Source organism: Polyodon spathula, chromosome 2 (assembly GCF_017654505.1).
Source record: "Polyodon spathula isolate WHYD16114869_AA chromosome 2, ASM1765450v1, whole genome shotgun sequence".
NCBI classification, from domain to species: Eukaryota; Metazoa; Chordata; class Actinopteri; order Acipenseriformes; family Polyodontidae; genus Polyodon; species Polyodon spathula.
In genome coordinates, this window is record NC_054535.1 from 88,130,618 (window position 1) to 88,157,924 (window position 27,307).

Below are 27,307 nucleotides of genomic sequence, written 5' to 3' on the forward strand. Positions count from 1 at the left end.
TGCGGTTTCACGGGGTCCTCCAAAAACAAACCAGAGAATGTGTCATTTCCCCTACATGCTTATGAACCTATTAGCTTCAGCATGCGCAGAAATGAAAACGTTCTCAGGTTAGGTAAGGTGTAACAGCTATTTCAGCGGGAGCACGACAGATTACAAAGCAGAAAAAATCGTTGGATTGTTCTGTTCAATGAATGTTTGAAACCCTCCAAATTACAAATACATTTAATTACCAAGCATGAAATATATAAAAACAAGCAACATTATTTTTTTTAAGTGAAAGGATAAAGGAACTGCTTGGTACTAAAGCTGTAATGAAACTACCACAGATTGTTGTGTCATCGTACATAGTGGTGCAGAAAATAGCTAAAGCAAAAAAAAATCTCATACGATTGCTGAGTTGATATTGTACCATTGAAATTGTAAAGGAAATGTTTGGAGAGCAAAAGGCCAAAGTACTAGCAAAAATACCAATGTCAAATGACACTGTTAAACAATGTAAGGAAAAAAAAAAAGCAAGCAAAATTAATTATTTTGTTGTTTCTCTAGTCAGTCATTACGGTAAAAAGAAAAATATGACAACAGGGAACTTACTTGCAACTTTTGAGTTAGTTTGTTTTTATTTCTAAGCCTTTTAGCTGAGGATTTTCCAGTTGTAAAAGTCATTTTTGACATTCCTCTACTGCTGCTATCCCTCTGGGCTCTCGAGAGGGTCCTCACACGTCAGAATGTCGGCTCTACCCTCAAATGGTGGAGCGTATTTGGGGGCGGTCAATCTCTTTGCCATGATGGAGACAACTCACTGTTTTGCTAAGGGATTTATGGAGGGCCCATGAATCCCTTCCCTCAATTCTGAATCAACCCCATCGGTGTTGCCACCAAAAACAATTTCAGGCATGCTGGCCTGGTCCTCTGCCAGGAAAGTTCTCTGTGAGCCAGAGGGGACCCTTGGCCAAATCAATCCTAATTTCCATTTTTCCGTTCTCTATCCTCTAGACTCCCCTTTGGGGAAGTAACAGCCACTTCCCAGCCTTGGAGGCTAATCGGTCTGGTCTCGCCTCCGCAAGCATCTCTCCACGAGGCAAGGGGAAACCCTGTACTCCTTCCTATGTCTTAAAGCACTTCTCTCCTATTCTCAATTCCAGAGGTTCTTCCTCCACACAGCCTTTGCTCCTGTCCCGTGAATGGTTATTGCTACATTTTTGGTTGCCCTTTTCCTCTTTTAAACTCATAGTGCACAAGTGAACTAACTAGAAGCATCTTATAATGGTATTTAGTTGAGAAATATTGTTATGAACTACGCTAAGTTCCAACTGCAACAAGAATTAGAAACCAAATACTTAGGTAGCAGAAGTGTTACATTTTGTACACACATTTATTCTACCTTTACTGTACTTTAAAAAAAACGGTGTGCAGAACTACTGTAACCTGTTCTCTCTCTCTTTAAATACCTTATATGTTGTCAGTTAATAACATTTATTGCCACAGATACTATATCAAAGTTGAAAACACTGTACTCTGTGTGTTCCCCAAGTAACGGCCAGGAATTCTGCACAAGGATAAGGAAGCATGCGAATGAAGTCAGACTAATTAGCAGACGTTAATGTCTGGTTTCCTGTATGGGGGCTTTCATGCTGTAATTGCCTTCACAGAATAATTTGAAGGCATTTTGAATATTGATCTAAATATGTCCGCTATTTACTTCTTCAAATAAGCACACCCCAGCAACAAATATGTCTAGCTTGAACTTTTGTCAAACAAGACATTTAGACAGGTGCTGGTGATACCTTAGACTCTTAAATGTCATTTGTAATTTTGAAATTTATAATGAAATATACAGGGAGTTAGAAAGTAATTTCAGTACAGTAAAACTACAACTAGATTAATTCCTGTTATCAGTCTAACACACAGTAATATAGTTGACCCCTTTTATTTGTTTAGTAAAATGTGCATATATATATATATATATATATATATATATATATATATATATATATATATATATACACAATTGTGTATTAGTTCTTCCATAAATATAAAACAGTCAAGTTTAGTTTGTTATAAAAAAGAAAGAAACATCAAATTCTGTGCCACCTGTTTTCAACTAGTCTTTCTTATTGAAGACACTGAGAAAGACTTGTAGGTGTTTGTGATACCATCCTAACAATGGCTTGTCTTATTGTAGCTGTTCTTCTTCTTTTACCATTACTCCTTAATGGAGAAGCAGTGCAGTAAATTGGTTTTGTACAGCTCTTTGTTTCCTGGATCTTAAATGTTCTATTGTCACATTACCTTAGAGCCACACATGCCCATATGACCTGAATGCTAATGAGAGTATTGCCAAGGTTCTTAAACAACAGCTATTGTTTGTTGTTTTACCAGCAGTACATTGAATGTAAAGCATCATGTAAATAGATTACTAGATTTTTTCTTACAAAAAGCAGTAACTTGTCCCTCAGGCTGAGTTATTTTTTTTTGCTGGAGCCAAATCTTTTTGCACTTGTTTAGATAAAGAAAATTGCCTTGAATTCCAAAGCAATTAAAGAATAAAAGAAACGGTCCAATTCAGACCACATGGCCATCTTTGTAACTGTACAGAGCTGTCCTTTGTTTTTAAAGAGTAAATATCTTGAAGGTTTTTTTTTCACATTCACTGTTTTATGGTATTTGCTCAAACAGTTCTCTAAATAACCCTTTACCTATCTGTGAGCTGTAAGCTTGTCACAGGATTCCAATGGGACAAGGTAGTTTGTTCAGTCCCTGCACACAGTACAAGCTCAAAGCCAGAGAAAGTCTGATACAGAAAAAAAAAAAAGTTATAAATTTACTGTGAACATACTTACTATTAAACTTTTAATACACATCACATTGTTAAACAAGAAGTTTTAAGAAAGATAAAGATCATTATTAAGGGAAAAAAGAGGAACTGTATTAGAGAAATTCCTTCTAAATTGGGATTGTGCTGCAGAAGTTGTCCCAAGCATAATCACCGGACTTCAAAATGACATTCATCATTCTTGCTGCATAGAGCTGCATAATGTGACAACATAAAATACATGCATTTTTGTGTCAGGACTCACAACAGTAAGTACTGTCTGGAGAAGGCTGGGAGGAAACGTGGGATTGTTTGAATGCACCTTGCAGGAGGGAACTGGATTTTGGAACTACTAGATTTTTTATTGTCCATAGCCTGAGGTACGTGTTTTAGTATTGGATGTGATCTTGAATGAAAGCGAGAAAGAAATGTGTGTCTGGGGGGGGGGGGGGGGGGGGGGGGGGGGGGGGGGGTGGGGGGGGGGGGGGGGGGGGTGGGGTGGGGTGGTGAAATGTTTTCCTGGGATTTCAAGGGGCCTGTGTGAGTCAGAACACCTGGGCTAAGGGAAATGCGATTTCAAGATCTACACCTGGGAGGCACTTGTCTCTATAAAAGGAGTCATGTTTTGAAGTAAAGTAAACCATTTCAAATTTTAAAAAAGGTATGTTTCTCCGGTAACTGCACAAGTTGTAAGTGGGGACAAGTGGAAGATTGCCACCTAGAAAATAAATCAAATGCGTGTGAATATGGTGCATCTGTGTTAGCGCTGCTTGAAATGAAGGTGCACAAAAACGTGCTTTGCCATGAAGGGTTTAAAAGCTCATCTGCACCATTGGTCAGCTTATTCCATATTTATGTATTGTGCTTTTAGTTTGGTCAGTTATCCATTTTTATAAAACTGTTAATAGACATAATGATTATGGTTAAGTAACATCATTATTAGGATTAATTAACAAGCATAGAGGTAAACATTTCATGAAACATTGAGTTTCCTGTGTCTGTAAAACCTTTTAATGAATTTGAAAGGTGAAGGAATAAGTTAAGTAAGTCTTGTCTATTTTTTTTTTTTTTTTTAACCTTTTTGGCCCACAAAAACAAAAAACAGTTCTGAGAACCTAACTTTTAAGCTTGTGATTGTGACAAACAGGAAACACATCTTTTAATCTAAACTGGGGGAAAGGGAAGAACACTTTGTCAATCTAAAGCAAAATTAGATAAAGATCAGAAGGGAGTGCAGTTGCCAGGTTTTTAATATTCTTTTTTTAAAAGGCATTTAAGAAACAAATTGTAATACCTGAACTGCGCCTCCCTTTGCTTGTCTAAACACACAGGCACCTGCATTGATTTTTCTGATGACCTTGGTATATTCAGAATGTAAGGATTTTCTTTTCTGTGCTGGGATTAAACAGGTGTCAGAAATGAGGGGCCATTTTGTTAACAAGACATTAATTTATTGTACCACCCAGAATCTCCTGGGAGGGCTTTATGCAATATGTAAGCCAATTCAGGAATCATGTATCCTATTAAAGCAGACATTCAGTTAATAGTTTATTCACAGCTATCAGCACCTTCTCTTGTAAAAATAACAAAAGTATACCTCAACAGTAAGGTCCCTTTGAGTTCTCAGTTTACACAGACGAACACATTCATAAAGCAGCTGAGTTATATCAGAAAGTCCAGCCACAGCAATGCTCTCATTTACTTTTTAATGGATAAAAATACTGAATGCTATATGGCATAGCTCATTGTATAGCTGATGAAGAGGAACAGCATTAAACTCACCGTTTTTATGTCTTTTCTTATGTCTGTTTTTTTTTTTTAATTAAATAAAAGACTATTTGATACTAATGAAATCAGTGACTACCTTTACAGAGTCTTCTATCACTTACCTGCTCTTTTGCTTGACAGAAATATTAATTATTTGTATTCACATTTTAAATAACTTGAATTTCTGCTGAATTAAACTTATTTTAAAGACATTTGTTATACATCCTGGTTACCCTGTTAATAATAATAATAATAATAATAATAATAATAATAATAATAATAATAATAATAATAAACCATTTGCAAATGTTGCTTTTCAACACACATTTTAAAGGACTTTAATTCAGTCACTATGGAAATGTGAAACAAAACAAAAAGTAAAACGTGGTCACAGCATTGCCTGCTTTATGAGCAGGGCTCAAGATTTCAAAACAACACTCACAGCTGTTCCAATATGCATTTTTGAGATCAAATGGAAGTTTCCACTAGAGGCCAGTACAGTACAAGTAGAGTGTGAGGGCCCTTTCATATCTATTTCATTTATGAATATTTTTTGAAGTTGGGGTGCTGAAAGCCATTGAACAAAACTGTAAACATCTGTATATAATGGAAGAAGTCATGCAAAGCCAGGGGGTGCTGCTGCACCCCCCGCACCCCTAGTTTCAGCACCCAAGTGAAGATCTGATTTAGAATTCACTTACAAACAAATTAAAATGTTGCCATTTTGCTTTGATTGTTTTTCACACCAGTAGATCTCAAACGAACTGCATTTTTCCTCCAAGCGAGTTCAAGTTCACCTTCTCGGCCGTAATCGTATCAGAATGCATTTGCTTTCACACTGCAATTTTTTAAGTGAATGTGATTGTATGGATTTGTGCACGTGACCAAAATGAAATCTTCCTGTTAATGCCCAGACGGATGTTCATTATCAAGCATGGAGGGTTCTGCCTGTGCACGGCTTGCGATATCAGTACTATGCACGTACATTTTGTTTAGTCTACATCTGCTGGTAGAATGTCAGCACGAAGCCGGACAATAAATATTGCTGAGCAACACCAATGTTTTCATGTTGCATTATGTGCAAGGAGATGTTTTCAAAGGTAACAAATGAGTCTCTTGTCTTGGGGGCTCCATGTCTGTACCCTGGGAGCCATTTTGTGTTTTTTCACCACAGCACACACACGTGCATAATTTTATTGCGCGGTGGGCTGTGGGTAATGCATTACATCATCACCAGTTGGTTCTGTTTCTGTTGCATTATGAATTCTAATGCAATTGCTTTAACACGGGCCGACTTTGAAGGGGAAACACATTACAGTTCCCCCTCAATCGAGCCGAGACCGCCCTTTCAGGTGAATCCTAGTCCTCTTCTTTACTACGCAATCTGATGTGAAACTAACATTTTTGACCTTTCATACCTGCACAAACTAACCTAATTTAGGTGTTAACGGAACTTCAATTATCATCTCCAAATGAACAAGGCTCCAAAATGTTCTAAAATTACTAGTGATGGGCATCAGTATCGATAGTTTGATATATCAATATCTTTTGATATCGATAATTCCCATATAGTGATATCGTGGGATATCAAAAAAGGACACTTTTTATAGCTCATACTGCTAAAACTACAGTGTTTCATTTGATTTTGTCCATGTGATTACTTACGCTATTATTCATCGGCATGGTTTAAATATGAACTTTCAGTACTATTACACAAGACATCAAAACAATATAAAAACATCAACACACACCTCAAACTAATGCAAAATTCGACGTGACACCGTACCTAATACTTTTAGAGGTGTTGTGAGTCAACAGGGACACACAGAGCAGCTGAAGAATCAATTATTCCCAGAATGGCCAAAAAATTAACAACCGCGAAGTCTGTGGGTGGTGAAGGTCACAAATATTTCGGTTTTGAGGTAGATGATGATGCAATCATAAAAATAAACATGTAACAAGACCATGTTTTTCTTCATGGATATTATGAAGCAAAGCAGCACTACTAACTATATGCTAACGTCTGTTATGTTAATGTGTGTGTATTTATGTTTGATATTGCAATTGTGTGATTATAGGTTTCTGTATTTTGGAAGACTTTGATTATTGATATAGAAATACATGCACAATATCGTTGCCCACCAAAAAATATTACCAGCTGCAGGTGAGTGGTTTGAACCATTGTTTTTTTTTTTTTTTTTTTTTTTTTTTTTTTATGAAATATTATTTTAAGATACAGAATAGGTTTGCCCTTCTGTATTATTTCTTTTTTCGTCATTCGATGCATAACATTTTTTCTTTTCTTTTAGTGACGCACAGATCTGGTTGAGACACTGAAGAGAGATGGAACATCTGATAAGACTTGAAGCAATAATCCTAGACCACACACAGACTGTGTTCACAAGAAAAAGCTGTGATCTTTACAAGCCAATGATAACCGACAGGATCAAATCCTTTTAATGTCCTCAGAACAGTCAGTTGTAGGCTTAGAGAGCTCAGCATCAACCACATACTGAAGAAAAAAATAGATTACATTTTGTTTACTTCTAACAAGATCAAATCCATTATTTACAAAACATTTTTTATAGAGATGATTTGATAATCCTGCTTCTAGTCCCAGACAAAATTACTTCTATTCAGAGGATGCAAAAATATACTTTTGAAATGAAGGTGCCACGTGTTCTAATCTTTTGAAAGCCAATATGTTATTTTCCATTTAAGTGTATATTTAGGATAAACAAAATGAATCTTTATATGAAGCATTAGACAACATGGGGCAGGTGAGCAGGTATCCAGGTCATTGTAGGGACCTGGCTAGTTAACCTTGGTTTAACATTGGTTCTATGAGACAAAAAAGCAGAAGATTTGATGGTGCCCTACATGCATAGCATGATGTTTATATGTTGAGGTTCTGTAGCAGTAGCCAGCACAGACACACATTTAGCTGTGGAATTCTGAAGTCTTGGGTACGTCGCATTGTGGGTTTTCCAGATAAGTTTTTCTCTACTTCCATGCAGTTATTGTCCTTTAAACCTTTTTTTTATTATTCTCGATAATTAAAAGGCAATAACAACATATGTTCATAACATTATTATTATTCTTTTTTTTTTTAAAGCACGCAGGACTAGTAATTGCAAATCCTTCTTGACAACTTAATGTGCTGTTGTGTATTTTTACCTCAGGAATAACTGAGCACGGAATGCACATATTTTAAACTGCTATGACTTGCAGTACAAGACAGTCAACCCGTTCTGTGGTATTTTATTTTCTATTACCAAACAGCCACTGCTAAACTTACCAAATCCCAACAAAAACAACAGGTAGCTGTTCTTCTGAGATGGCTTCTGATAACTGCCGTTGAAAAGATTGTGTACATGTATTAATTAATAACACACATTAAGGGGGTTCAAAAGGCTTTTTTGGGAGAGTACATGGTATGATGATATGTAAAGAGTAAAAGGGATAGTTCAACTGTTTAGCCTTGCTGACAATGATGAGTCTATTACAACACCAAGGTATTTCTCGTGGTTAGCCTGTTCTAGTTCTATACCTCCATTTGGTATTTGGTTCTTACAATTTTGTGACCAGCATGTAACATTTTACATTTGTTGATACTGAATTTCAATTGTAATGTTTCTACCCAGTTTTGTATGTTGTCTAAATCTGTTTGTATTTCCTTAGGCTGTAAGTGTGCCAGCCACTCCTCCAGGCTTTGTGTCTTCTGGAAATTTGACAAGTTTGCTGATTATCCCCTGATCTAAGTCACTGATATAAAAACAACAGGGGTCCAAGAACAGAGCCCTGCAGCACCTCACTGAGCACATGACCCCAGTTACAGGTTCCCCTCTCATCCACTTGCATGTACTTCCTTGTATTCCCAGAGATTCCCAGCAGTTTGAGGATTAGCCTTTCATGTGGCACTTTGTCAAGGGCTGTTGAACCAGAGATGGTGTACAGTATATTTGTACTTTTTAAAGGAAGACTCACAGTCCTGTTCCTTCTATGGCTATATTTAAAATGACTTTTGGCACCTATAACGGAACATGATTTTTCTAGATTTCTGATGCCATTATCCATTGTACTTTAGTTTTCTAGATTTTAAGAATGCGTGTCCCAACCATGGAAAACCTGGAAGGGGCAGGCCAGTGCCACTTTGGAACTGCCATAGCATGAAATACACCGCTTTTAATAACAGTCACAGTCTTTCTTTGAAAAGTAATTAGTGTGAAGAGAGGAATCTTTTATGAAGTTCCTATTTCAGTGTAGTGATTCTGATGGTCACAATGCTGAGTAACCACATATCAATTAAAAAAAAAAATTAAAATTAAAACTTAATCGAATTAGCAGTAGCTTGTTGGCAACTTTATTTAGCACAGGACATTAAGCATGACCTTTTTCCTACGGGGAATCTTAATTGAAACATTAACACAATTACATTTAACCACACTTGGAGATCTAGATGTTTTTAATTCAGTGATTTATGAAATGTAGAAGAATACTTTTGTTTTGTAACTGATGTACAAGTTGAAAAATTATATGTACTATAGTACGTTCCCCCATTAGGGGAAGTCTACAGATGGTTAAGTAGTGATAAATGTTGCTGTAACATCGGTTTGTGTATTCTCATGAGTACATTTTCATATTTCACCATCACGTTGTAGAGATTCTTTACACAGACCTATAATACATTGGAAATAAAATGCTGTTAAATGAGCTCATTTCATCAGATCGTTAACTTTCGCTTGAATTCTTTCTACAACTTTGTAATGCACTCCACAATGCTGTCTGCAACTGAACATGTGTGTGGAATTTTTTTTTTTTTTTTTTTTTTTATTTTTTACTTTTTTTTGTTTAGCTTTGCTGCTAGTTGAGTTGGACTTATTACAGCAATATCTTTTGCAACATAATATAAATTCCTTTGACATTTTTATCCAAGTCTTTGATGATAAATCTGTTTTGACTAGTTATTTTTGTTTTACATATACAGTACTTAGGTTCTAGAGTGTTAGCTCTTGCGGTTTAGCTAACAAACTATAGGGTAAACTAAAATTATTTTACTTTAAATGTTACAGCAGTTTCTGTTTTATATCCAAGATACAACTCCATTTAAAATTATGGCTCACACAGTGCTCCAAACACAACATGGTACACAAGGCCGTCTCTGTACATGCTGCACGTAAATTATGCCCAAATTAAAAAGTGTTACTGAACAGGCTGGAGGGTTTACAATAAAACACGTTACTTAACTTTTCATGGCAAGACTTGGATGTATTGCAATATTTTGTTTTGTTTTTAGCTGCTATGCTTATCCTCATGTTGATTTAACATTTCATTCAGGTTTCATGAAATGAAAAGTTGCTTTAAGTAATGATTTGTGTTTGTATCATGTAACTTCAATTCAGCATCCTTTACTTTGATCTTGAATTTAGGGCTGGAACTTGAATTCAAGAGGCACTAACATTGAAATAAATATGGTATTCACCAAATGCTGAGGTGTCTTTAATGTATGGTGTCTTTAATGAGATCCACCTAGTAAACTGTCCCCGCCTTGCAGAGTACTTGTATTTGTTATTATATATGGTTTGGAGGTCATGCTTTGGCAATGGCCTTGTCTGCTCAACTATTCCTACAGAAAACATAATTGAGCCACAACCTTTTGTTAACCAAATACAATTTGACACCCTCTCAAAAGACTTACATCATGTAGCAGATGAGATCCAGGCAGAATTTAACCAGCCACTAAACAGCAGCTTGGTTGTCTGATACTTCATTTATACAGTGCATTGCTTTTCTTATTAGTTTTATTTAACACATTTCCACCATTGATTCCACTGCCTACATGCCTGAATTCCCTCAGTAGGAAATCAAAATAGATGATGCTATTGGTAATGAACATCTGATACTTCAGGGACAGCTGGATATCCTCAGGTTCTTATATTTGCATTAGCAGAGACAGCTGTGTCATTATGAATGATATTTTCATTTAGTAAAAGCAAAATGTATAAAACAGTGTTAAAATTATGATGCTTGGAATGATCTTGTGATTTATACATATCATTTAAACCAGGGGTTCCCAACATTATTCAACGGAAGTCCACTTACCTCATATACCGCTCCCTCCGAGGTCCATGAGCACGCATCAGCACACAGTTAACCATACCTGCCAGGAGATCAGCCCAATGTAGAAAAAAAGTTTTGGCTTAGTTTTTCTCTTAACTATTTGCAAGCCACGAAAACAACAAATATAACATAAGTCATAATAAAAAAAACAAAAACCTTTAAATAAAAATAATTTAAAAAATAATGTGACAAATTACACCTCTTTTCCAGTGCCACCCTTTTGAAGTCGGGGGTGTCAGCTGTGGTAGCAATGTGAAGAGACTGCTGCAGATGCTCATTAGTTATCCTTTGATCATGTTCATTTTGGAAAAGCGTGCCTCACAGGAGTACATCGATCCAGTAAATGTTGCCAAAGCCAGTCGTCTCAAGATTCGGAATTTCTCAGGATCAATGCATTCGTCCCAAAACATGGTCAGGGAAAGCACTATGGTCAGGAAGCTTCTCTTTGAATGCATCACTGCCATGGCTGCTCACTAAGAGCAAAACAAACAAAAAGCGTAAAAACAAGATAGACTTTATTGAGTCTGTACCCAAGCAAACACAGGAGAATTTTCAGAGTAACACAACATATTTACGGTTGTGCAGCAATACATACAATTCATTTTACAAACTTACAAGGCAAACCAGCATGTGATGCATTGTCTCCATGAACTTCTATTTCACCTTAAATTGAACCAGGATCTGGAATGCACTGAAACAACATGAAATTAATACTTTACCTCCTGCTGTGCTTTCATCTTAAACAAATCCATCAGACTCTTCTGTTTGTACTTTTGGTCACACGCATTAACTCTTAAAACAAATGTAATTACATCTCATTTTCTATTAATTAGGGCAAGTATTTGAGGTACAAATGTAAATATCATTTGATCCCCATTACATCCTATAAGCTACTTTCCTTACAGAACAAATTAAAAGGCAACCAGGGTTAAATATATACTTTATTCCCTAGTATTGCCAAATGTACTTCTATTGAACCTCTTTTGATGGTTTTGTAGAAAATAATTCCTATAATTTCGACTTAGGTCGGCAAAGTCAGTATTCATTTTTCTATTAAATCATCTTTTACAGTATACACTACTTAGACCTTTTTAAATCCATCAATAACTCATTCATTTTAAAAGATCTCCAATTAAATCAAGAAATGTACAATAGTTTGCATTCATTAATACTTGGCGAAGTATGAAATGGCTGCATGTTTGTTGGAAATATATTTTGCTGAGCTTTAAGGAAAAAACATTACACTAGAAACTACACTGCACGTGTATAGCATTGACAGTTATATCAATACAACTTATAAAAACGACTGGTTATTGTATAGTAACATCAATGTTTTGAAAGCAAAAATATATTAATTGTCTGAAAAAAATCTGTTGCATTACCTAGCACAGCTGAAACAAAAAAAAAAATTGTCAGCTTAATTTTTTGTCACAGTAATAGAAGTATACATTTTACATTTTTGAATAACAATACCTATGTAAAACATTCTCAACATGAATTAATCTGTCATGGTGCCTGTTTGTTAATCATTTGATAAGCTAATAAAGTATGACAATATGGTTCGGAATAATTAAGATCCAAACAGCTTTTTACAATGAATTAAATATATAGATGAATTAAACATATAGATGAATTAAACATATAGGGTTTTCAGAAGAATACATTTAATTCTCAGTCATTAAGTGTTAAAGCAGAAGAAGTACAAGACTTTTGGTGAATGATTCTCTCCTAAAAAATAAACTAATTAAAAAATAAGAGAATAATAAATTAAATTAAAAACATCTTCTATATCTGAGAGTCCACTGATGATGTGCCAGGTGTTAAGGTCTCTTGGTCTTCATACTTTTTCCACAAGAACTTTTCATTCTTCTTCCAAAGGTGAGAACCCTGAGCCTGGTCTTCTCTTCTCGTTTTAGCAGCAACACGATTGACACCGATACACATCCTCTCCACCACAGATAAATCAGTAAGCCTGTTAACGCTCGCCTCATTTCCTTCATTTAGGATGTCCCAGACATCTTTAGGCCTGCTTTTCGCTTTTTTTACGTGACACAATACAGATGACTTGCGTGGCTCAGAATTTCTGTTCTTTGTGTTAAAGATACCATCAAGGATAGAGGTGTCACCAAGCAGCTCTGTGATGGCATCCTTCTCAGAGTTCCCATTTTCTGCATCATTGTTTGCTCCAAACTTGGACCTTTCCCTGCATGGTTCTGTAACTGAGAGACTGTGCCGCTGCTTTTGTTTCTGTTTTACACTATCACTGGCAGAGTTTCCTGACTCGATGGGGGGGTTGTCAAAAGGAAGACTTTGGGAGACACAAACTGGCTCTTCACCTTTGCTGACTGATTTGCATTGATTTAAAGAACTACCTGAATCTTCTGAGGTGTCTGGATCCTCAGATTCCCAATATGTCAATTTTCTTGCACCTTTTCTCAAGCTTTTTAAATCTGTTTCGGAAATATTTTTAACATCAGAAGAACCTAATGTGGCACAATTGGGGTTCTTGCCAGTCTTTTGTTTCCCAAACTCTGGTAATGGTTTGGAATATTCAACGGTCAAAATATCTTTCAGTTCAGCATGCTGGCTACAGTAAAAATCTCTCAACATGGTTTGTCGAGATTCCGTGGTGCTTCTAAAAACAAGATCTGCCAGCTCCTCCACTGAAGCCATCTTGAAATAAGCAGCTATCTCCGTCAGCTGTTTTCTGCAAAAAAAAACCACAACATCTTAGAAAAAAACACCTTCTTTTAAAACTTCACATAAATGTATGTATTTTCTATATACAAATGCCTTTGATCTGTTTTTGTGATTAATTAAAAGATTTGACAGAAAATGTAAAATAAGATAAAATACAATAAAATAAATCGCTTTTAGAAGCTGGTTCTGTGGCTGAAATCCCTAATCGAGACTCAAGTCAAATCCAGTGGTTATAACTCAGTCCCTAGTTGTCCATGGTCTTGGGTCAGAAAACCACAGTGCAATTGTGCATAACTTTGCCCTTTCTGGCAGTCTTGGATGTGAATAAGCATGGAAAATGAAATGCTGTTACTCAGGGGTGGTCCCCTCCAGGATAGGGTTGAGGCACACTACTGGGGAACTGTGGTGAAGTTTGGCACTTCGCGCAGCAGTGCAGCACTACACCCAAAACCTAAACAGTGTGCCTTTGTCTCTAATGTACTATTTTCATTTCATTTTTTAATCACAAAAATAAGGGAAAACATAAATAAATGATGCTTCAAATCAAAACAAATTATTCTGGATGAGCAACAGTGTTACGTTACAAGAAGCTGAAACACAATTTCTCTGATAAAAAAACATCTGCAAAGTGTTTCCTTGTCAATGAATTCTTGGGGTAATCTCTTTTGTGGAAGAACACATGTCTGGCCTTACTTCCCCAGGTTATATTACTGTGGTTTACAATTTTCTTTGTCACAGATTTCACCTCAAGTAGTTTCCGGTCTCACCTTTGGGTTGAAGTTTCATGTATCTTGACAGTCGAGGAAATGAATCCTGCGCTCAGAAGAAAAGGAAAATACCGCTATCCGACCTCTTGACTTACCTGCAAATTGCTTTGGGAGTCTCTCCAATGATGAAGGTAGTCCTCCCTGCCCTGTGGACTCTACTCTCCGTTTGTGTGACAGGATGTGCTAGATGAAGAGGCTTTGGGTTTCCACTGTCCACCTGTGTAGGTTTTGTTGAGGTAAGGTCCACATCAGTTTGTTCTGACAAAGTCTAACAAAAAAAAAAAAAAAAAAAATTATATAATATATATATATATATATATATATATATATCTCAAAGGAAACAAACATATTTATGTTTGGGATGGCTTTAACTTTAGTAATTTATTTCTGATACCCTCATCAGGAATCATCCATTTCCAATACCGCACACTGAAAATAAAAGACAATACTGTCATGAAGGTGTTTGTTCTTAATAAAAACACATTTAAAAAATGAATGCCTAAAAATCAATTATGCCCAGATTAATGTACAATATGTTTATGTGGTTTCATGCAAAGATATTTGTAATCTATAATTTAACTAACTAGTGAATAAATAAGGCAATTATTTTGCAGCAATCAAAATGGGTCACTCACTTAAATATTTATTTCTTTTTATCCCAGAATATATTATCAATATGTATATACAGGTCACAATAATTTCTTAGTTATGGACTACATGCTTTAAATATATAATTGGATTCAGGTGAACCAGAAGTGGTCCTACTGAAAAATGGGAGGAGCCAAACTGGAAAGTGCAAGTGTAAAAACATATGCTATTGATCAGAGTTTTTTTTACACCGTCTGTCTTTTGGTCCCTCTCAATCTGAATCAGCCCTATTCACAATGGGCTTGATACCATGTGCAAATGCATCTGGCTTGTTCCTCAACGGTGCAGCTGCATTTGGTGTTACTAGTATGGCAACATTTGCAGAAAAATACATCAAGCCGATCTTGACATCTCTGACATCAGAAATGTATTGTGACATGCAATACAGGGGCCCAAATCTCAGAAACATTCCACACTGGACAAGACACACCTGTTTCCTCTCAAACAATGCATCAGGAGCTATAGGATGTACCCACAATGAAGGCCAATCTCTGTTTGTTTTTCTTTTTTGTTGTTGTAAAGGTGATGTTGAAAATGTCCATTAGCGCCAGAGATGGATTCCTTCTTCCTCATTCAACAGCTCCAGACTATGTCTTATTTTTTGTTATTTGCAGAAATTCATGGTATTTCTCCTGGAAGTAATGTTTCTCTTAAAAAGTAATATACATTCTATTCTAAGTGAGAAATAAATTTAAAATGTTTAAGCTCACAATGACTTGCAGTGGGATTACTCATTTATGAGCGAACACAAGGCAAAGCCTTTCATAACTCACAGGGGTGCATGAATTACAGGGTGTCAAAGACTGGCTTTGAGGGTGGCGTCAGGCCAGGAAGTATACAGATGTAGAATGAGAAGTGAAACTTTGATGCGCAGATTTATTAAATAAACAAACAGTCTGAACAAAACAAAAGACTGAACAAACAAACCGGCACAAAACAGACACTAAACTCAGAACAGTGAACAAACAAACAAACATCTATCGTGCTGGCTGAAATCCAACACAAGTAACAATTGTTTTAGTTTTTAAAGTTGTACCTCCTTCTCTCTCCCGTTCTCCACTGCGAACACCCACCCTGTGTGCATGAAACACTCACTCTTTATGCAGCTGTGCTGAGACTCTATTGCTAATCAATCTCAGGACAGTTTGCACATTAACTACTTTATGCACTCCCCATGGCCAAATACTAATACACATTTTGTCTGCATGTGATTGTGCAATCCCTGTGCCTAAATACAACAATCACTTCTGCTACATAACCCATGTATACACCATTCACCAATATATATACACCACCAATAACACAACACATACAACATAACACAAAAACTACCTACTGGGGAAGGGCAGCCTGCCACACTGGGGTACAAATCCTCTTTCCAGACACAGTTATAAAGACAAGCGACACAAAGAACACCACCAGTGGACAAGCAAAACATATGTTTTTAATATAATGAAATATTTACTTTTGTTTTCAACAGTAAATAAATATCACAACAAAATCATCACCTTATGTTTGGGATAATCTAACCCAACATGCCATAGGGAAATCAAGTATAATTTAAAACTTCACACAAACCATAAACCACCTTTATCTCAGCTAGAGAGACTCATGCAGTGATGAATAAACAAAGCCGCCTATTACAGGCGGTTATTTGTTGCACAAAGTAATTGGTGGTTTTGAAGTATGTTTATTTGATTGTGTTAAAACTAAAACCATCCTCAAATTAAAAGGTCAAGGTCTTGAAGTAAGAGCAGTTACAGTAAACAGTCTTCCCAGACCGATATGAAGATGCAGTCAGAATCAACAACCGGTTACTTTTAATGGCCTTATTCACCTAACCTCAACATTTTAATAAACAAATCTAACAATTCAACTTTAGAACTTCTTTTTTTCTAGACGAGTAAATAATGAGTACAGTTTTTGTGAAGAAGGACAAAGACAAAGAAGCTCCCATGGCACAAGAGGAGGGAGATATTTTGGAACATGAACCAGCAGAGTGAGATGCCCTCACGGTTTTGTTTACCATGTGACGTTCATCTTGCCAGCGCTTCTGGCAGTATATGATCTCCCTTCTTACAGTCCCAACCACATTAACCCGATCCGCTATCTCCTGACATATTTTTTTCAGCCACAGAACCTTGTATTTCTGAACAGCTGATCTGACAAGTATGTTACTGGGGAGTGAACGTAGGTTTTCATAACCTCTCACTCATGTCCAGCACCTTTCAGAAGTCCGCTGCTATACAGACGCCGTTATGCCGAATATTCTGACATGCCTGACATGTCACCATCATAACCAATTTAGTGTGACGCTTGTAATTACATTAACCCATTGAAAAAAACAAAAAAACAAAAAAACTGTTCTACATACTGACTTCATGAAAATAAACCCAACAACAGATAGCCTACTAAATTGTGAAAATGAAGAACATGATTGAAAGAAGGCATATAAACATACTCTACAGTTTAAACAAACTGTGATCGATTGGTTGGAATAGAGCAAGCAGCTTTCAGTAATACTGCTGGACTCCACTGGTTCAAAATGCAAGATGTGGACAACAACATTCTGGATTTGAAGACAATTTAATTGCTTTTTGAAAACAAAAGTAGTAGGTAGGCTATGTGTTACTTGTAGCCACCTGTACACTGCAGAGTTTACCATGTACATTTAACACTTTGCAGTCCTATGTCGGACCAGGTCCGACATTACAATTTTTCCTTTCCTGTCCAACATCATCAAAAAGAGGTAAAACAAAGGTCTCTAGTTGTTTTTTTCTTCGGAAAAAGCAGAGAAAACCTTTCAATGGCCGAGTGAGACCGATAGGAGCCGAAGAAATGGGCGGATCTGATAGCCTCATGCATTACAGAGATAACACGGACCTAAACAAAGGTAGCTGCTTCTGCATCGAGTGCTCAAAGAATATCACAGACATTTGTAGAGCTTTCTGAGATGTTATAGTAATAAAATAATGACTTGGATTGCATTATTGAGGAGTTTGATGATAAAACCAGTGTTCAGGAGAGGATTTATCAGTATGTACGACTATAAAGAGGTATGTGAAAATACAGCGAACAAGGTGTGGGGCTTGGCTGGAGATGCAGTACTGAGTGTGCTTTTGTGATTCAGTGCCTTTTAAACCTGTTTTACTCTGGAAAAAAAAAAAAAAAAATTAAACAGCGCACGTAAAATAAACAGCACGTGTGAAAATAAATTGGACCTGACGCACCTGACAAGCGCTGAATAAATGGACTGCGAAGGGTTAAAAATTATTACTTTCTGCAGTGTGTGCATTATATGTAAGGTACTGTAAAGTACTATAACGTATTAATGCGCCACCATGATCTGTTCTGTGTACTAAGTAGGCTATGGTAAAAGAACATTTGCTAAAATCTAGTTTCAATTATTATTTTTTTTTTTTTTGCATTGTACAGTATGTGTAATGCAGCAGCATGATTTGTTTTGTGTTACCGGTAGCCTATTGGCCAAAGTAGAAAGAAAGTGTGCTAAGTTATTCACTTGATTTTACTACTGTGCTGTACAGCTACAGCCAGAAACTTTACATCATCTAGAATTATAGGACCGAGACATACTTTAAAAAAGAAACTAGATGAACATAATTTAGAAAATGATATTGCAGAAGCCTACCGGAAGCCATAATAGTACAGGATTTCATGTTAGATTTTGAAATGTCAAATCTTTACATTTTTATCAGGTTTTCGTGAAATATGTGGAAAATGACAATGCAGTATGTAATTCAATATGTGAACGTAACATTATTTCAGAAGGTTTCATTTGACTTTACGAAGCAAAATATGTTAATTCTATAGGGCGATGCAAAACTTTTGGCCATATGTGCAAATGTATATTTTTACACAGGCCAATGTAATGTTATTTCAGTGCTGTGATTTATACATTTAAAATAAACCGTGTGTGTGTGCAATTTATTTGCATACCTCTGACAGTTGGTTAGGCACAATCTCTTGGTAACAATCTGTGACAGTAAATCACATCTAAAACCATTTGTGGCAGAGCAGAGCTCTGCCCTTTATAAATTGGCAGTTATGGGGTTAAATTCCCCCACCTGCCTGGGTTTATTAGAGTAATTAACGATCAATCAGCACCCAGCTACCTGACATAAAAGGAGGCTTCAGCTTCCCATTAGAAAGAGGAGGGAGCTGAGGAAGCAAGCTGGAGTTTGTACTTGCTGGTTTTTTTGTATTTTCTGATCCAGTGAAGGGCTCGCCCAGCCTGGAAACCTTTATTTTTGTAAGTCTTGTTCTGTGTCTTTCTATTTGTGCTTAAATACCTTTGTTTTGGCCCTTGTGCCCTTTTATTTTGTGTTTATTTGTAATAAAAGTATTATTTTTTTGAACTGCAGCCTGTCTCTGAGCCTCTATCCACTCGCCAGCCTGTCACACCATTACTGGCCAGTAAAATAACCAAGCAGTAGTTTTATAAATCACAAGTTAAATACTGCCCAGTAATTGATTTTCAATGGCAGAAGTTATACAAAAGTCACTCACCATGGCCTAATTTTTTGTTTATTTATTTTTATTTGGATTACACCAAGAAAAAGAAAGCTTTCGTAGTGCAAGGGAAACAGAAACTGATCAAATTGTTTGTGAAAAAATGAGTTGTGGTTAGTAAGCAAAAGGAAGTATGAATCTTTAATGGTTTCTGAAATATGTTTTACTTTTAAATTTGTGAATGACAACATAAGGCGCATTATGTACTCAACTTGGCCAAATGGCTAATTTCCATTAATAGTCCCCTAGGTAAATATTGAAGGTTAAAACAGTTTTGGCTACAAGGGTGTATTTTTTTATTGGACTATGCCAACAGTCAAAAGCGACTTTCCATGGAAAAATACAAATAAGTCTCATCTTTTTCTCGTGCTGTTTGAGCAGTACCTTTCAGGTAATTTGGGTTTCCATTGGTTTCTTCTAGGGAGAGAAATTCTCCTTCCAAATGAAAACAACCTAATTAATACTAAAATATAGGAGTGTATATTTAAATGTTTCTGCCCGCATTCCAATTTGACTGCTGTTATCCTGCATCTTAAACTGGGTTCCCACAAAGGTTTTAAGGTTGTGTTGAAAAACCACAAGGGCAGCCTGTCTTACATGGCCACCAAAAAAAACATAATAAAAAAGCTGATCTGTTCCTTTTCTTACAGTTAAGCTGAACCGAGAAAGGAGTACCATGAGTGTTTTGTTTGTTAATGGCGTGTCTAAAATCTACTTGTTTGTTCTTATGAGATGGCTAACATGATCTGGAGCTGTCACTAAAAGCCAGCACTAATCGCGGGCAACACTTCACAACTGTGCCCAAATAAATTGTACTTTAGCATTCACTCTGGACTTGTGATTGTGGGTGTTATACTGTGTTTATTCTTTCTGAACTGCGTATTATTATTATTTTGGGACTGTAACCCGTTGTTTAGAGGCAGTGCGATACACATTGCTGTGTATAGCCTGGGATTATTGTTTGTGGTTGCCAAACCGGTATTATACAAATAAAACCTGTTTGGATCATGAACTTTGTTGTCTGTCTTCTGTTTCGTAATCACATCACCACTACACCTGCGTACACCAAACCACTTTGCCATATGGAGTCATCATTAAAAGTATCTCGCCAATGTGGTGAGGCAATTAAAAAGGCAAATATAATGTTAGGCTACATTGCAAAAAGCGTGGAATACAAATCCAGAGAAGCTACGCTAAGATTATACAATGCCCTGGTTAGACCCCCACCTAGAATACTGTGTGCAGTTCTGGTCATCATTACAAAAAAAGACATCACTGCACTTGAGAGAGTACAGAGAAGGGCAACTAGGCTGATCCCAGGACTTAATAACATGAGATATGAAGACAGGCTAAAAGAATGAAATCTCTTCAGCTTAATAAAAAATAAGGGAAAGAGGGGACTTGATTGAAGTCTTTAATCATAAACGGTACAAAGTTAACCCAGTACTTGAGATTTAGCACAGAGAGTAGAACAAGAGGGCATAAGTGGAAGCTGAGTAAAAGTAAGTTTAGAACAGGTAGGAAGCACTTTTGTTTTACAGAGTTATAAATGCATGGAACAGCCTACCCGATGAAGTGGGATTTAAAACACTTGGAACATAAAGACTACATTATGTGCTTTTAAATTAGTTCCCCAGTAGGGGGAAATGGTGTGCTGACAAGGGACGAGCCTTGATGGCCTTTTCTCATTCTCAAACTTTTCTTATGCTAACAGGTTCCTCCATATATCCCAACGTTCAGATAATATAAAAAACTTAACATAAGTTAAAATGGAAGCTGTGTATTATGAATTGCTTGGTGGTGATCAGAGAAAAAGGGTTACCTCGCCACTGGACACCACTAGATTGGCAGGCGCCTGGGAAAACCTTTTCAGTTCAAACACATCCCGCATGGCTGAGCGACTCATTCGATTTTCAGCCTTGCTTGAGCCGATAATACATTGATTTGAATGAGCATATGCAACTTCCTGAACCCCATCTGCAAAAAATAAAAAAAAAATATAGGAAAAAAAGGTACTGTACTGTATATTAAGTTCAATATAAACAAATGTGACTAAAGGAATTTCCAAGATTGCATACAATACAATTAGTAAAAATAACAAATCCAATTTAGTGTAATTCTAAAGGCCTATTCACACCGGATGCGATGCGACAGGCGAATGTGTTGTACAATACACTGCGCCACGACAAAAAAAAAAAAACACAGGAACCAGCAACGGAATTGGTTTTGATTTAGTCACACGACAGCTAGGGAACTCACCAATGACCAATTCGAGGAGAGTCGCCTATCACATTGCATGTAAGCGCCTGTCGTCACTGGTGTGAAAGATAGCGATGCAGTGTAACTATCATTTTATTGCAGGACAAATCGCATCACATCCGGTTTGAATAGGCTTTAACTAAACAGCAAAATACAAATAAATCTGCCTTTTCAAACTACAAACATTATTTTATTTCCTTTTCAACATGTGATTCTTAGGTTAAAAATGTTGCTGTGATTTACTGTTTTACTTCTCAATTTAACTCTAATAATACATTTAAAAACCCTTAATTCATAATATATTATTAAATTATTATTATTTTTGTAATCTTCTATAGTATATTTTGTTGCTTCTCCTTGTGGCCGTTCTGTCTGGAAAGACAAGGCACATCTGACAGATGACACTAATTACTGACACCTGTCCCATCACAGATTACTGGTGAGCTCGAGCCCAGATCTCAGAGAAACTCTTTCAGTGGACTACACTGACCACTTTATAGAAACAAAGGTAGATAATGCCATTACTGTGGTAAGTTCTCCTGTAACCTTCGGTCTGTCTTTATTGACTGGAGTTCCATTATTACCTTGTAACATATGCACAGCAATGCAATTATCGCTTAACTAGACAGCACTATACTTAAAGTTAAAAATACAAAGTTAGCTTTTTAAATACAGATCATTACCCATGAATATTCTGACATTTGTATATCCTGCTGATTCCTCTGCCTTGACAAAAAAAAAGTTTCCACCTCTATGTGAACACAGAAACATATATAACCTAATTAGTGCAGGGCACTATAGAATAATGTACCACAGTTTTTTGGAGTGAAATAAAAGTTTACAAGTCTTTGTTTAGCCTTATTTCATTCAGACACCTGATGTATTCTCATCAGATAATATTATTTTAAATGTACCTAAATAGGTGTCCATAGATCCAAACTTCTCATTTTGGTTAATCTTAGGTTTGCCATTCAGGGATGATTTGTGTTCAAAAACACTTGACTTCTTGACTGCTTTACTTGAGTGATTTTCAGTACTGGCAAACCGACTTTTGCTGGACGTCCTGTCTGGTACCCTGTTTCTTTTCCTGCAGTTTTTACTAAAGCAGACTTTCTTGGTAGGAACATCATCTTCTGAAGAGGAGAAGTTATCAATTCTCTGAGACTCTGCTCTTAAATCATCAGTTTTGTTCTCTTGTAATCTGAAATGAACATGCTTCTGATGCTTTTTGGAAAGAGTCATACTTGTTGAACCTACTGACTTCTTTAACCTTTTTGTTTTGGAGGTGTACAACTTTGTATTTTTTGGGATCTCAATATCATCAGACTCATCTCCATACTCTCCAAGCTTACAAAACATTTTAGACTTGTAAACTACTGATCCTGTTTTACTCTGGAAGCTGGTTGAATTGGTTTGACGATCTGTTTGTTTGCCAGCTAACAAATGGTGCCATTTAGAGGACTGGCCTGTGACATTTCCATGTTCTGAGTCCTCAGTTTCTTCCAAGAGGATTTCACTCCGACTTTCTCCCTTGGCAGGAATTTTCCTTTTTGCATCTAACACTTGAGAAGGAAGGATGACATCATCACTCTCTTCTGAACTACAATGGGTCTCCCTGGCAACAAGAGTCTTCTTGGAAGTGCCACAATTCTTTGGTTTGTTTCCTAATTCTGTGTCTCCCTCAGACTCGCTAGAAAGGGCACAATTCTTGCAAAGCTTTTGTTTTTGAGGCTGCTCTTGTCTCGAGGTTTGAGTCACTGATGGCAGAAAATTACTGGATCTTCGCAATTCAATTGTTGGAGCGGCCTCCATATCTTCATCTGAAGAGCTCTGGCTTTCAGAAATTCCCATGTTAGAACTGCCACTGATATTACTGCACTCCCCCAGGTCCTTATTGCCATCAAGCAGTTTAGAAAATCCACAGTGAAGCAGAGTGACCGGGCCAGGAGAAGTGGTACTGGAATCACGGTCCCTGGATTTTGACTTGTTTCCATGATCCTCCTCACTGTCACTGCTGAAATCCAAGATCCCTTTTGGTACCTTGGATGCTTTGCTCATCTTTTCTGTGATTTCTGGATTTTCTTTAGATGGCTCACCATTAGGCCCTGTTGTCTATTAAAGGTATAAAAGCAAATATTTTTTAGAAAATGTATAGGAATCATGCAACAGACATGCTCACTAAAAGTTATAAAACCTAAAATTAAAACATTTAGCAACATGTTCATATCCTTTAGTATACAAAAACCACCATGATCGACATCCACTGTTTACATTAAAACTATATATAAGACATATATAAGGATAGATATATCCACAGATTCTGACACTGTGCTCAAGAATGTCCAAACCAAGTTGGATGGCCAAAACAAATGGATAAGTGGCTCATATACACACGCCTCCACAATGCCCACATCGCTAGGGGAATGTACCCCTAGTTGGCTGTTTCAATCTTTAACTCAAAAATCTTAATCCTCGCAAGCTTTTAAAACGCCACATGTAAAGGTTTACAACCCTTAAAAAAAAAGATAGGCCAAGTGTACACATTTCTCATGGGAATGCAGATACTCATAAGACAATACACTGCATGGGAAAGTAACAGTGGGGAATGCTGAAGAGGCACTGGGCTGTTCTCCCTCCATAGTTTCCAGATGCTGTCAGTCATGCCTGCCTGAAGACAGAATACTCACTGTTTCCATTCCTCGTACTGGAGTTTCCTCTCTCATTCGAGTGACGGCTGTCATTATGCCTGATTCCACCCGACCATCTCTCTAAAAGGTACACAAATCACGTCAACAGAAATAACAAATTCAGCTTGACTCTAAATTTAAACAGAGGCACCGAACAAATCTACAAATATACACAAAAAAAAGTTCTTATAAAATGTCACAACTGTAAATAATTTGACAAAAACATAAATTACTCAAGAACTTCATTTTCTGTTTTGCTCCAATTAAAATCAGCTACAACCAACAAGGAAAGTCAGGTTATCTCCAATGTGGATAATATCACAATATTTTTCAAAATCTTCATGATTTATTATAATCATTTAATGAATCAATTTTAGATTGTTATGCAATGATTATGGTGCATTTATAAACCTGTGTAACCTAATCTGAAGGCTATGGACAATTCTGGTGCGCACATGTAACCAGTAAGAAGAAAAACAGATCACTCGAGGAGTGCCAATTCAAGCCTGTACTTACAAACGGTCTACTTTAAAAACTAGAAACTGAATGAAAATGAGTCACTTGTGATGAATAGCAGAGACCAGATATTTGTTTTTGTAAGTCAAGAGCACTCACATAAATCTGTTTTTGCTTAACTGTTAATTGAATATATTTTATAAAGAACTGGTATTGTTTTTGATTAAAAATAAATAAATATAACAGACTTAAAATACACCGTTCTAACATTGCAGTGAATATGCAGCAGCCTGAATGAAACAGACAGACTACTACACTGTATAAAAACCTGCAATGTATGTTTTTTTAATGTTCTGTATTGCTTTGGTTTTTAATTTAAGTACCCTTAGTTCATTAAGGCTGGTTCACACTGGGCATACGATTCAGACGGACGCTACAAACGGAGCAATCTTCTCCCTGCGTTAATTCATTCTGATTGGTTTAAAAAAGACAACACTCTTCTGGAGGTCCGGGGAGCCGTGCACACAGCCATATTTAACTTATACACTGTATAACCACTGCATCTGTTTTTATAAACAGCTGATCCAAAAAATAAATAAATACATTGTGTGACTGACAGCAAATGCCACCATTCAGTTTCATGGTAAAATCACTGACATTCGCTCAGACTTTGTTGAGCCGAGCCGCTCAGCCGCTCAATTCCACCATCTCGCTTTCAGTAAAGTACGCAGGCTGCTGAAAGGCACACATCAAACACAGTTTAAATTCCTGAGTTCTTAGTTTTCTTTCTGATTATTATTTATGGTACCATACATGCTTAATTATTAGTTATTTAGACATTTTCCGCTACATCATAATTTATTTCAAATAATAAACAGTAAATTGTATTTTAATTGCAAAATTCCAAAGGAAAGAGAAAGGTGTGTCACCAACTTGACTCTTAGAAGTTGAAATCTACCAACTCATCCACAGCGTCTGCAATTTGAAAGCAAGCTGATGCGTTGGTAGCGTTCTTATGCCCAGTGTGAATCAGCCTTTAATCTGAAACTGTGGAATGTAACTAACAGATTCCACAGCATTAAGGTGGATTGACACATACATGACTTGAGAAAGGATGGGGCAAGGTGAGGTAAAACAGGGCAAGAAATGTGTTTAGACAGTGTTTTAAGGACGACACCAGCATTGCACTGGGTGCGATGAACGGCAGGTGTATTGACACCTACCCGAGCAGAGTGAGCCGACAAAAGCAAAAGGTGAAAAAAAGTGTTCAGACATGCTGGGGAAGATCCTGTTGCTGCCAGGCCAGAATTCGCTTGCCATTTAAACTCTTCTATACTGATCGTTTTCAGTCAGTTTCTCTAGCTTTTTAATACCTTTCAAAGAGCTAAAGCTGCTATCTCTTAGCAGCAGTGTTGGAGGCATTCAAGTCATGTCTGTGTAAATCTGTCTTAACTTCAGAACAATGGGTCAAATTGGAAAACTGAACTATGTCTTTGTATTCAAACCTCTCCCTGAGCATGTCTAGATGTTCTCCAGGTTGATCTGACTTTCTATAAAGTTCTATAAACTGTAGTGGCAAATCCACAGCTGATTAATGACCAGGAGTGTAAAGAAATCAAGATTATGTCCAACACAAGTGACAGCAAAGTTAATTAGCGTTAGTAGATTTAGTTCTTTAGTTATTTACCACAAATAAGGGCTATTGTAAAACAAGAAAATTTCACGAACAACAAATGTTTGGTAATTTTGCATTTATTAAAAAATCTGCAAAATTAATGTGCCGTTAAATACGTTATTCATACATGTGCTGTATATTAAAAGAAAAAAGTGCAAACATTTATTGCAGCAAAAATTGACCTCGAAGGCCATTAGTGAAATTAAGTCGCCGCAAAAAAATCCTGTTTTACAATACTCCATTCCAAACTCTCAAACCAGATTTCACCACTCTGGTGTAGAGTTTGATACTATGCAGACAAAAATGTTATTGTTATGGTAAGCGCTAAGTGTAATATTACACTGTACTTAATAAAATAGCATTGGTATCTGTTGTACCTCAAGGATTTCTCTTGTTAGACAGGACCCTTCAGTCTGCATACGAAAAAGGTTCTGAATGCCAAAAAGTTCCCCTGAATGCATTTCTGAACCTTGCACTGCCTCAAAGTAGCGTTTGGCGTTTTCACTTCCAACAACTGCACACTGAAGTTGCTTAAAGAAAATAAAAAGACACAATTGAGTGTGTTGTAGCAATTTCTTACATTTTTCAGTCAGTATCAGAACAACCTTCCAGCTTTTACTTAGTTTAAAAATATAGTAATCCCTTGGTAGAACACACTTAAAAGGACAGGGAAAATACATGCTATACCAGGGGTGTGTTATACTAAAAGCATAATCTTTTTATGTACAGTTAAACACAGTGCACATTACAATACTTAGAATGTGTTTCCTGGTTCCATTTATTGAACACTTCTGCAAAAGCCCACATATGAAAGAAAACAAAAATAAAAATTGGTATATAAATATACATTTCTGTGAATGGAACAAATTCATGTAAAGTACAGTAC

The 27,307-nt window shown here is 36.6% G+C and overlaps 1 protein-coding gene across 2 annotated transcripts in view; it reads right to left on the reverse strand.

Annotated features, from left to right (window-relative positions):
- Positions 1–5,809: 5,809 nt before the first annotated feature.
- Positions 5,810–27,307, reverse strand: part of ercc6l2 (excision repair cross-complementation group 6-like 2) — a 42,802-nt gene continuing 21,304 nt past the window's right edge. Inside the window, exons 15-23 of one of the 2 annotated variants that reach the window (XM_041233431.1) lie at positions 26,799–26,951; positions 24,291–24,371; positions 22,518–23,715; positions 21,167–21,321; positions 14,262–14,434; positions 12,543–13,406; positions 11,315–11,390; positions 10,899–11,172; positions 5,810–10,739 (exon numbers count right to left, since the gene is read on the reverse strand). In XM_041233431.1, the coding sequence (XP_041089365.1) occupies positions 11,354–11,390; positions 12,543–13,406; positions 14,262–14,434; positions 21,167–21,321; positions 22,518–23,715; positions 24,291–24,371; positions 26,799–26,951 (2,661 nt within the window). In that variant the 3' untranslated portion in view covers positions 5,810–10,739; positions 10,899–11,172; positions 11,315–11,353. Of the gene's footprint in view, positions 10,740–10,898; positions 11,173–11,218; positions 13,407–14,261; positions 14,435–21,166; positions 21,322–22,517; positions 23,716–24,290; positions 24,372–26,798; positions 26,952–27,307 lie in introns of those variants that run through there. The other variant, XM_041233423.1, reaches the window with a different exon arrangement.